This window comes from the organism of the source record quoted next, unplaced genomic scaffold (assembly GCF_019419815.1).
Source record: "Pyrus x bretschneideri cultivar Hongxiangsu unplaced genomic scaffold, Pyrus_bretschneideri_v1 Contig100, whole genome shotgun sequence".
Taxonomy (NCBI): Eukaryota; Viridiplantae; Streptophyta; class Magnoliopsida; order Rosales; family Rosaceae; genus Pyrus; species Pyrus x bretschneideri.
This window is the reverse complement of record NW_025999392.1, coordinates 1-12,714: the sequence shown is the minus strand read 5'-3', so window position 1 is coordinate 12,714 and position 12,714 is coordinate 1. Positions and strand designations below refer to the sequence as shown.

Below are 12,714 nucleotides of genomic sequence, written 5' to 3'. Positions count from 1 at the left end.
ATTCCTAATCACAAGAGGATTCCTAATCAAAAGAGGAATCCTAGTCAAAGAAGGTTTCCTACTTGGAGTAGGAAAGTTAAGCCAAGGTTTCCTATTTTGGTTTAACCTTTCCTAATCCTTAAAGACCCCATGTTTCAGAAACATTGAAGACTTCTATGCATTCTAGGACACAAACCAAGCCTTCCTTGCAACCTAGCATTCCTTGCCGTGCAACCCATTGACTTTCCCTTCTTTGCCGTGCAAGGGAGGTCCTTGTTTCCTATTCTATGTTATAAAACCACATTCATTTTCACTCCAATCTTAGCCGCACCTCACATACCTTTTCTATCTCTAATTCTTGCCTAATTTCAGCATTTAAACACATTCCCTTTTACTATTCTTTAGTGGCCGCAAGTTTCCTTCTTTTTCCCTTTTAATTTCTGACTTTATGACTCCTTTTCCTGATGGATTTGGGGTCTAAATCCTTTCCTAAACTATGTAATAAACTCTAGGGATTCTTTTTCTCAAATAAATACCAAGGCCGCACCTTTCATTGAACCCTAATCCTTCACACACACAATCTGCCATCATTCACAGAAAAAACCCTTTTGCCGCAGCCTTTAACCCATCCTTCTACCATTCATACACATTCATACCTTCATCCAATTATCCATACACCATCCCCAACCTTTGCCGCACCACCCTACCATCCTAAATCCATTCACAACCTAGAAATCCATCCACAAATCACCCTAGACCTCTTGTGCCGCAACTTTGCAAGGAAGAAGAGAAGAAGAGGAAGCCTTGGATGTTTGTGCATTCAAGTTGGAGTATTGAAGCGTTTTTAGGTGTAATCTATCTTTTGTTTTCAATGTTTAATTTAATCTTCCATTGTTTTGTTGTGAACATGAGAGGCTAAACTCGTTTTAGCTAGGGGAGGCTTTGAAACCATGCATATGTTTATAATATGAGTTGATTAATTCCAGTTGTGATTTCATAAATGGTGAATGCAATTTACTTAACCGTTTGATGGATAACTTATTCTTGTATGTTGATTAGGGAGGCCTACTTAATTTGCATGCTTGAATTTAGTGCTAGAATATAAGGGAGTTTCACATAATCGTCACAAACTTATATTCACAAGTAGTTAAGGTTGTTTTCACAATCATGTTAAGTAAATTCCTAGCATGAGTATCCTGATATCATAGTTATGAGTGTTTTGTCAATACTTATGATTTTCATTGAACGTAATGATCTTTGATTGTATCTCTATTATGATGTCATGTAGGGAACTTTTGAAGAATGCTTTGGGTTGTCGTATGATGTCATCCAATCCAATAACTTAAGGAAAATCTAAGGGTTAATTAGTGATGTCACGGTTAATCTGGGGTGTTGAGGTTCATGGTTTATCGAAAAAGAAATTGGAAATCAATTTATGTTTGAATATGTCATGTGTGGAAAAGTGTTCCCTAGCTATCTAATCATCTATTGGTATTCCCAAATTCGTTCAAATCTCTTTTAAGTGTTTTATTTACTTGTTTTTCTCTTAAATTCGTCCAAAACCCAATCTCCTTTTACTTACTTATTTCAAATATGTCCAAAAGTGTGTTTTTGAGTCTTTTGAGTCAAAACTAATTCTATTTCCGCCCAAATTAAGTCCTAGAGTCTAAATTGAGTCTTTTGGATTGTTTTGTGTTGTTTTGAGTCTTTTAAGTTTGTTTTGAGTCATATAAGTTTAGTTAAGAGTCTTTGAGTTTGTTTAAGTGTTTTTAAGCATATTTTTGTGTCTTTGAGTCAATTATCTATACTACAATTGTCAAAAAGAGGATTTAATTTGAGTGCTATTATATACCACATCAAGCACCCCTATGAATCTGAGCTTGGGAAGGGAGATTGAATAAGTCAATTCTTACTGCATTAAATTTGTTATCTTTCACCAAAAATATGTGTTATGGGATAGAGTTCATAACAACTCAACTGTTGAGATCAAACTAAAGTTATTTGCATTTGCTGGTAACCAGCTTACGTCGAATGACATAAAAAAAGGTCTATGTTGCTACTTACCTTTCCCTTCAGTTCTTCAGCTATTCTTTTGGTCTTGATACTGGGATATAGGCAACCATTGCAATTCCAAGTTTGTTGGGTATGTTGGTGGAGAGGGGTGCAGACAATACCCTTATTTATGAGAGCGTCTTAGGGTTTAGCCGTCATGAATGCCCTTAACGTCTTAGAGTTCTATACATCCATCCTTTCTCAAGGCATTTCTTTAGACAAAGACCTCGTTTTTTCCTCTTTTCGGATAGTAAATATTTCTTAGAACATGGAGTGTGAATCAAACCCATGTGCCTAGGATAATGATTGTGTGATGGGTGTGAGTTTATTGATAAATTTTAGATTTATTATTAATTTTATCTTGTACTTGATAATAATTATGCAATAAGGTCAAAAAGAAAATTCATATTTAAAGTTTATATTGGGTATAAAAAGAGGTTATCTGGATTTAAATAAAATTTTCCAAAACAATTTTTTAGTTAAATAATCATTATTCTCATGCATTAATGCGGAACCATTTCCGCGTCACACGGACGGTTCAGATTTCTTCTTCCACCGCCAACAATCATCGGGCGGTCGCGATCTCTCCGCCCTTTGAAATCCGTACTACTTCCCGCTTCCCTTAAAGCTCTCACTCTGTGACTTCTTTGGGAAGTTAACCACATTGGCTTATTGCAACGGAATTCGATTAGGGTTTGGCCTGAAAATGTCGGCCCGGAACCGCCGTCCACCGCTGTTGTCATCCTCGTCGTCCGCGGCCAAGAAGCCCTCCGTTTCGCATCGTCCGAACAAGAAGCCCTCCGTTTCGCATCATCCGAACAAGAAGCCCATGGCGGCCAAGACCCAAGTGTCCAAGAAGCGAACTGCTCTCGCTGACGTCACGAACCAGAGGAATGGGTCTCAAATCGTTCCACCGAGTTCCACTTCGTTGAAGCCCATGGTTCGTCTACTTTTCGTCCTCGTTCCATTAATCAATTTATTCTGTTTAATAATAATTAAGTCGTTATTATTATGACTACTATTATTACTAGTATTATTTAATTTAATTTAATTATTTTCTTCTGTTTCTTGAAGAATTTCCTGTTTATAGAAAGAAATGTTGATAAATTAATTAGTACCCTGAATTTTGTACGTAACCCAAAGAATTGAAGAACTATGTGACTTCATTTAGTCTAATGGACTTGTTATTTTTTCTTTAACCCAAAGAATTCAGGGGTTAAACTGAAGTGTTTTGAGTTTCAACATGATATTTGGAGCTATTTCACTAATTTACTAAAATAGGTTTGGGTAAAAACAATATGTTATTATTTGATGTTGGAAATGCAGATGAGAGATACATGAAATGTGCATGTTTATAACGATAAGATGGATTATGCAATGTTAGTAGATTCGTTACATGCAAATTGCCTTCAATTTATGGTTATATCATTGTGATCTTTCGATTTGTATTTACATAAACAAGTCATTGTGATCTTTCAATTTATGGTGTATTGGTGTATTGACGATAATATTTTGAGAGAAAAGATTGACTGTGTTGTACATTTGAAGGTGCCATGTCAAACTGAAGTTGCTAAGATGGCAACGAAAGCGTCATCTTGCACGAGTAAGACTGGCGTCTCGTGGAGCGATGAATCGTTGAGTTCAAAACCAAGCATCTTGGTTCCTTTCAGTGGTACATCAGTCTCAGGAACTGATCCAACTATCAAAGTAATTGGCACTGATCCTTCTCCAAGCAGCAGCGGTACTTTTCTTCCTGCTCCCAGTTGCATAAATCATGCATTCAGAAGCAGGGATGTATCTCCAAGCAGATCAGTTAGTGCTTCAGTTTCTTTGAATGAGAGCATGTCTACGTGTGATTCGTTAAAGAGTCCAGAATTTGAATATATTGACAATGAGGATGTTTCAGAAGTTAAATCGATTGGGAAAAAAACAACTAAGAGCCTATTCATTTCGGACTATCCAGGAAAAGAAGGTTTCTTCTTTTAAACATTGTTTTCTTCTCTTTCTCTCTCTATCTCTCTCTCTCTCTATCTCTCTCTCTGCTATTTGTTTTAGTTCAGGATCCTCCCTATTTTAATCCGTTAAAATAGACACGGTATACATGACGATCAGTGTGGTTGTTAGCCATGATACATTACTTAAATATATCTTTTCAATCTTGATTTCAGGCAATATCTGGAAGAAAGATATATTTGTTGATATGGAGGCAACAGATAAAGTCGTTGATATTGATGCCAATCTTTTGGATCCACAGTTTTGTGCAACCATTGCTCCAGACATATACAAGCACTTGCGTGAATCTGAGGTTTGAAATTATTTTCCAACTAGTATGAATGATCTTGTACATAATAATTGCTTTTAATTTTGGAAACTTCCTGTATATTACTGTATGTCACTGATAATCACATTTTACACATTTACTTACCTTCGTATGATGTATATTATAGGCGTTTAGATTTGTCATGTTGCAGTTGGAAAAATCTCATAAACACGTTGCACTTTGATTTCTGTAGTTGCAGCCGTATAATTTTCGTTCTGTCAATTTTACCACTTCTGAATTGTAAGCACATTCAGTTTAAACAGAATGTTGAAATTCCACATTTGGGAGATGAGAGCCCCACTCTTGAGAAGATCTTTCAGAATTTAGAACATGACATAGTTTGCTTACTAACAAATTAAGCTTCTACGAGTTATTGTAAACCAACAAACTTTATCAATATCTTATAAACTAGTTGTCAATTATTCTGATATACGATCACTTTGTTTGCCATTTTCTTTGGTGGATGTTAACTGTAACTTATTGTTAAACCTCACTGAAAGATACTTATTGTGTATGCTAGTTTGAGAAATTATGTCTACAGAATGTCGAAAGTACAAAAATTAGACATAATGGGAAATTATATTGATGGATGAAATGAGTATTAACTTGGACAAGAAATTCATAAAATGTAGAATTAATATCCAATTACTGAATTAGCTTACTTGTTAAAATTGAACCCCATCCTCAAATTGGATATTATTCAACAAGTTTTATGTACAAATTTGCCTATACAATGAGTTCTTGCAACTATCTTAACGAGTTATCTTATAACTTCCCCTTTCTTCCATCCACTTGTGTCATGCGATTTGTTTGATTTATTGGGTTTCAGGAAAATAGAAGGCCCTTCATGGACTTTATGGAAACAATCCAGAAAGACATCAATGCTGACATGCGTGCTATTCTGATTGATTGGCTAGTAGAGGTGAATCCACTGTCTGAATTTTGTTTAATGTTTAACAACCATTACAGATCAATGATGTTTAAAATTCTGTTTGATTGGTGGTTATCGTGACTTATAACTTCAATCTATAGGTTGCTGAAGAGTTCAGGCTGGTACCAGAAACACTATATCTAACTATCAACTATGTAGACCGTTATCTTTCTGGCAATGTGATGCATAGGAAACAATTGCAGTTGCTGGGTCTTGCATGCATGATGATTGCAGCGTAAGATTTTCATTTGCTTCATATTGTCTTTGGGCATGTGGATATGTTTGACTTTATAAATATATAAGTATTTGAAGGATGCATTTTAACGTAGTGAATGATAATCTTTCCAGTAAATACGAGGAGATTATTGCTCCTGAGGTGGAACAGTTCTGTTACTTTACGGACAACACATACGTTAAAGAGGAGGTCAGGATTTTATTTTTGCTAATTTTAGATGGAGTGATAGGTGCTTGTTTGAGTTGGCTTTTTAATTCTTCTAAAAAAAAAAAAAATTATCAATACGTGGATGCAGGTTTTGCAAATGGAATCCTCTGTCCTGAATCACTTGAAGTTTGAAATGACATCTCCAACGCCCATGTGCTTTTTAAGGCGATTTTGTTTTGCTGCTCAAAAGACCAGTGAGGTATTTGTCTTCGACTAGCGCCTTTTGGTTTAATTTCCTCCACTTATAAGATGTCCGAACATGCTTTCTGTTATGAAGTTTGTTACAAATCGTTATGCATTGAAAATTGAAGTTGCCTTCTAATCTGAATTTTACTTGAATGTAGGCAGGATAATTGAATGTTTTGTCTGCTGATGTCTTTTGATGTTATTGTGGTTCATAAATCTAGTTTTACTAACCTGCAACTTTTCCTAGGTTCCATCAGAGCATTTCTGGTGCTTGGCCTCTTACATCGCGGAGTTGTCTCTTGTAGAATATAGCATGCTTTGTTATGCCCCATCTCTAATAGCTGCTTCTGCTGCCTTCTTGGCAAAGTATATTCTTTCCCCTTTGAAGAAACCTTGGGTATGTTGTTATGTGTGAGAGTATTTGAAATATTTTACTTTATATTTTTGCTTCATTTTTTAAGTGTCTTATAAACGTATAGTATAGAGCATAATTTCTCTATCTGTTCCAGAATTCTACGCTGAGACGCTACACCCTTTACCAAGCCTCAGATTTGAGTGATTGTGTCAAAGCACTGCATCATCTGTGTTGTAATGGCTGTGGTTCGAACTTACCTGCAGTTAGGGAGAAGTACAGTCAACATAAGGTATGAAGAAACCCTCTCTCTCTCTCTCTCTCTCTCCCCCCTTTTTTCTAACCGTCCGGGTGAAGTTTAGAACGTGAGTTGTGATTGCTTCCCAACCCTATTTTTTTAACTTAGATTTCCTTTGATGATCGCATTTATAGGTTGGATGAAAACAATTTTAAGTGGGGATAACTTAATAGTTTTATGGCCTCATAATATCTTCAAGTCTGATAGTCGGTATCTGGGTTCAATCTTTGACATTTCTTTCTGTTTCAGTATAAATTCGTGGCGAAGAAGTACTGTCCTCTGTCAATACCTCCAGAGTTGTTCCAGGATTTCAGTGACTAGAAGCTCACATGACGTGTGTTGATGAGTTGTGAGACCTTTTCTCTAATAGTGTTAGAATCTTGATGATTTTTTGCTACTTTGGTCTACTTCATTTTTGTAGTCTACCTTTGCTGTGTATTTGTTTGTATGATGTTTTGCTTGCAAGGTAGAACGAAAAGATAGTTGGTCTGGACTCTGGACTGGATAGAGAATTACTCTGCCCACGTAGTCATTTTATCGGTGGATTTCTTCAATGAATTTGTATACTAAGCTGGATATGGAACCATCAATAGTTATATATATACATATATTTTATATTTAAGTGCCGATTTAGTTTCTAAGCTTTCACCTCAGTGAAAATTTAAGTTCTTGAATTATTTTTTCGGTAAAATAAGAGCCTAAATTCATTAAAAATTGTTAATTGCTGAATCTACAATTATATTAAGCTATTTTATCTAATTTTTCGTCAACTAAGTCACACTTTAAAGTGTAACACCATCATTTTCTCGCATATAAGCTCTTAACATTTCATATAGGTTGTGAATCTAATGTCTAATTTACCCTATAAAGTTAACTCCATACACTATTTATTTACGTAAAATTACCAATTTACTCTCCAGTGCGTGTTACGTACAAATAACGTGACTTAAATTGAAGGAATATTGAATGTAGTAGCTTCAAATCTAATATTAGAGATGTAATTGGTAGATTTTTATAATTTAAGGACTGGTCTTTCTGAAATAATAGTTTAGGAACCTAATTTTTACTTAGATGATAATTCAGTGACTAAATTGGCAATAGCAAAACAAGGATTTGATACTGAAGGGGGATGAAGAGGTAAAAACCTAAGTACAGAATTTGAAACGTGGGAGGAAAAGAAAAAGAATAGATAGTTGCCAATTCAGTTATCAGTCTTGCTCCAACTTGCCACGATTTAAACCAGAGAGCAGTTTAACGAGCCATGATCGGAGTTCATTGGTGGTTCAACAATAACTGCCCACATAAGGCCGCTATTTACAGATGGATAATCGGAAAGAGGCCAATTTTCAGAACCCAGACCTGGGGACGCCGTCTTGGAACCCAAACTGAAGGTCAAAATTAATCTTACTAGAAGACAGTTTCGGTTCTATAATATTCACTTAATCAACGCTCTTGCAAATCATACCTGCACATGTCGAAAATTTGAGCAGGTAAACACTAGATTCAGCACATTGTGGATTGCTTTCAACATACCAAAAGTATGCACAAATTGTTTAAAATCCCATATACGAGTAAATGTCGAAGTAAATGCACCAAAGACCAAACTACATAATTAAAAGGTGATACTGTGTCCAAGGTTAGGCGCATTCATATATATATTTAATAGTAATACGCCTCCCCATTGCCAATGTTAATCTTCTCGGAGAACCAACTCGATGTGAAAATGTAACCTATCTATGCTAGCATACAAACCTAATTGTTATTTTTTCAATTTGACGTGTTCCCAAATGAACATAATTTTCTATTTAGTATTGGCATTCATTTTGATATGTTTCCATTACTGTTGTGCTCACTAGCTTCTTACAAAGCTATATATGATGTGAACCTTTTTGGCAGTGGGTTGCATATCAAAGCCTAATCTGTTTACATAAATGTGTCGTGTGTGTGTATGTATCTATCAGTTTATATGCATTTTTTTGTGCCTAGATTATTAGATTGTTTGAGTAATTGGGTTTCACCTAAGTTTCAGTAAGTGGATTTCCACATTCCAATACAATTAATACATTTGAATCCTCCGAAAATGAGGGACAGAAATTGGTGAGGATCACATCTTTCGAAACAAATTATTCTCCAAAAAAATCGCTAATTTTGTGTCATCTATTCATTAATAACCCAAGTCTATCTTCTATTCCCCATTTTCTGATCAAATTTCTTCCTATCTGGTACATCAAGTCGCCTACAAACAGGTAGCTTTTGATCCTACTCAATTTACATGGTTGGTTATCTAAATCACAGCATCTTTCTCTCCCACTACAACCCACGTCAGCATCTTGCTGTTAGGGGAAGCGGTGGAGAACTCCAGGAACTCCATTTGGTTTTTTTTTTTTTCGATTTGTTTTTCAGTTTTTTTTACAATTTTTTTTTCAATTTGTTTTCTTATTGTTTTCTGTTTTCTGTTTTCTTATTGTTGTTGAATGCAGAATTTAGTTGGAACGTAAAGCAAGCAGGGGAATCATCGATAGGTATTTATTAGGATTTAATTTTTTTTACTGCTTTTAACTAATTTTGTGTGTTAAACAATTTGGCTACTTTTGTTTACATGTATTATTTTTCTTTATGTGTAACGGCTAATTTTTAATAGGTCTAATTTTATTTTTTTATTTTTATTTTTTATGTTTTATGTGCTTTTGATAATCATTCTATGGATCACCATTTATGTGATATCCCACATCATCCACGAGAGTGGATCCTTTATGCCTTATATATTTCCATCTCTACCTAGCACGAGGCCTTTTGAGAGTTCACTAGCTTCGGAGTTCACTCCGAAGTTAAGCGAGTTCAGGCAAAAGCATTCCCAGGATAGGTGACTTATTGAGAAGTTCTCGTGTGAGTTCCTAGAAACAAAACCGTGAGGGCGTGGTCGGGGCCTAAAATGGACAATATCGTGCGATGATGGAGTTGGGAATATACATATAAGGCATAGAGGATCCACTCCCTTGGGTGATGTGGGATGTCACAATTTACATATTTTTTTAGAGTGCTGTTAGTCTCACCCACGTTATAATCTCACCCACCACAAAATGTTAAAAACTTGAAATGTTATCTTCCCACCAACTATTATTCCTAAAATAACCTTTGTATTGAAATTCATTTTATTTTTATTTTTATTGAGTAAAACAAAATCTACAAAGACATGATTCAATTGATCAAGATGCACAACGAGGATCGCATCTATAAAGTACATTTTACACAATTCCCAGCATTTTTTCCATCCTCCACCACGCCACCCGCCCTGAGAACACCGTGTTCCACTTCATCTACACCTCCCACAACAATCGGCATGTGGATTGTGGACAGACAAGTCTTTATCCTAGTTTTCAAGGTTGTTTGCTGGTATTGACAACAAAAACAAACAGATCAAATTAAAATGGCCAAAGGTAATGGGGACTTGATTTTTTGAAGATTTGGAGAGGTGGGTTGTTCTAGAAGATGGGGAAGAACAAACATGTCAACCTAGAGAGCAGAGTTTTTCTTTCCTTTTGTCTTAGATGTCATTTTACAAGAGAATAAATTTGGTATGAAATTTTTTATTAAAAGATGGGTGGGGAAATAAGACAGTGAGATGAGTTTATCACCACTCTTTTTTATGACAAATATTTTCCCAAAGGTACTCCCTCCCCTTCCTTCTCTCCTTGCATTTTTTATTTATTTAATTTTTTTTTTGTTGCACTTCTTCATTTGGTGATAGGAATTAATTTACATCTCCTTATGGAAATTGAATTTGATGTTAAACTAACACACAAATTAAACCCTATAATTTAGACAATTGTAGTATGAGCAAGTAGGGATCGTTCTAGGCCGGGGATTAGGAGGGATGCTAATCAATACAAATTAAACTTAAAAACTGAAAACTAACCTAGACTAACACAAAATAAGAATTGAGGGAGATTTTTGGATGAATTTTAATAAAAATAAAGTAAATTGCAGCAAACGAATTAGGTCCTGTACGAGATATAGGTGAAAGGCTAGCTAGAGGATTGTTCTCCACACATGAAACATATGCACATAAATCGATTTCCAGTTATTCTTTCTATAAACCATGAATGACAATGCCCCAAATTAATTGTGAACTGCACAAATTAACACTCATATTTTCCTAGGTTCATTGAATTGGACTCAGCAACGCAACCAAATTATTCTTCTCAAGTTCCCTAACTATGAAAAGCATGATAGAGATACATCTCAAAGATCATTAAGTTATGTGAAAATCATAAACATTGACAAAGCATTCGTAACTATGAAAAGCATGAGACTCCAGTCGGGAATTTACTTAACTCAATCATGACTAGTGACTTTTACTACTTATAAATATAAGTTCATAACGATTAGGTGAAATTCCCTTGTATTCTGGCATCAAATCCCTGCATGCAAACTAAGTACGCATCCTTAATAAACATACAAGAATAAGTTTTCTATAAAACATATAAGTAAATCGCATTCATATTTTATGAAACAATAACTGGATGTAATCAATTTATATAAAACATATGATCATGGCTTCGAATTCACCTCTAGCTAAAAAGAAACTTAGTTACACATGTTCATCATAACTGAAAAGCAATCTAAACTAAACATTGAAACTTAAAACAAAGATAGAAAGAACTCTGAAAATTCCAGCAACTTCAATGGATGAATGGTAGGCATGGCACACTCTAAATCTTTGCAAGAATTTCATATATATAGGGGCAATGGCTAAATCCAAGGAGGAAAGGGTTTTGGTGTTTTTGAGTTATTTTTGGCCTTTAAAAATCAGGTAGAAAGTATTAGAATGTGATTAGGATTCCTCCTTGTTACTGGACATGAGATAAAATAGGATAAGGTTTGGATAAGATAGGATAAGGATAAGATGAATCTGGATAAGATAAGGTAAGATTGGATAAGATAGGATAAGATAATGCTCCTCCCACTAGGATTCCTTTTCCTTGTGTAATTCCTTGTCTTCCAAGCCTCAACTTTAATTTCTCCAGAGTTTAGAGGTGAATTCAAAACCATGAACATATATGTGATATGAATTGATTTCATCCAATTATTGTTTCATAAATCATGAATGCGATTTACTTATCTGTTTGATTGATAACTTATTCTTGTATGTTGATTAAGGAGGCCTACTTAGTTTGCATGCATGAATTGATGCTAGATTATAAGGAAGTTTCACGTAATAGTTATTCACTTATATTCACAAGTACTGGAAGTCACTAGTCATGATTGTGTTAGGTGAATCGTTGGCAGGAGTCTCATGCGTTTCATAGTGATGAATGCCTTGTCAATGCTTATAATTTTCATAGAACTTAATGACTTTTGATATGTATCTCTATCATGCGTTTCATATAGGGAACTTGAGAAAGATAATTTGGTTGTAATGCATATTCATTCAATTCAATGAAATAAGGAAAATCTGATGGTTGGTTGTGCGATGCAATTAACTTGGCGCATTGTCATTCATGGTTTAAAGGAATAATAACTAGAAATCGATTTGTATGCATATGCGTCATGTGTGGAGATGAACCCTCTAGCTAGCCATTCATCCATATTTCACCCAATTTCGTCCAAGTTGTTTAAGAGTCTTTAATCTGCTTGTCTTTACTTTAATTTCGTTCAAAATCCAATTCCCCTTTACTTGGTTGTGTCTTTTAGTTAGAATCTATCCAAATTTATGTTTTTAAGTGTTTTGAGTCCAAGTTAAGTTAGAATTCGTCCAAATCACCCTTTAGAGTCTAGTTTGAGTCTATTTGATTGTTTTGTGCTGTTTTGAGTCTTTTTAGTTTGTTTTGAGTCATATAAGTCTAGTTAAGTGTTTTTAAGTTTAGTTTTGTATTTTTAAGTCAGTTTAGAGTAGATTAGCATCCCTTCTAATCCCCGGCCTAAAATGATCTCTACTTTCATATACTACAATCATGGGGTTTTAATTTGAGTGTTAGAATATTTCACATCACAAACACTTAACCACAGTTACCACTTACTAGCTCACATGTAATTAATTAAAACAACATTTTGAATGTAGTAACATGCCTTAGAGAATTCCCTCAATTCTTCATTGGATATACTCTCTATCTTCACACAAATTTTCTGACTACACTCCCTACACTAAGTATAT

At 34.9% G+C, this 12,714-nt stretch overlaps 1 protein-coding gene across 1 annotated transcript; it reads left to right on the top strand.

Moving 5' to 3' along the window:
* Positions 1 to 2,577: 2,577 nt before the first annotated feature.
* Positions 2,578 to 7,182, top strand: LOC103933390 (cyclin-A1-4-like). Its single transcript, XM_009343077.3, has 10 exons — positions 2,578 to 2,971; positions 3,580 to 4,003; positions 4,200 to 4,336; positions 5,181 to 5,273; positions 5,384 to 5,517; positions 5,631 to 5,706; positions 5,813 to 5,923; positions 6,158 to 6,307; positions 6,420 to 6,554; positions 6,810 to 7,182. Exons 1-10 carry the CDS (start codon positions 2,738 to 2,740, stop codon positions 6,879 to 6,881), a joined length of 1,566 nt encoding a protein of 521 aa, XP_009341352.2. The 5' UTR covers positions 2,578 to 2,737; the 3' UTR covers positions 6,882 to 7,182.
* Positions 7,183 to 12,714: the final 5,532 nt, after the last annotated feature.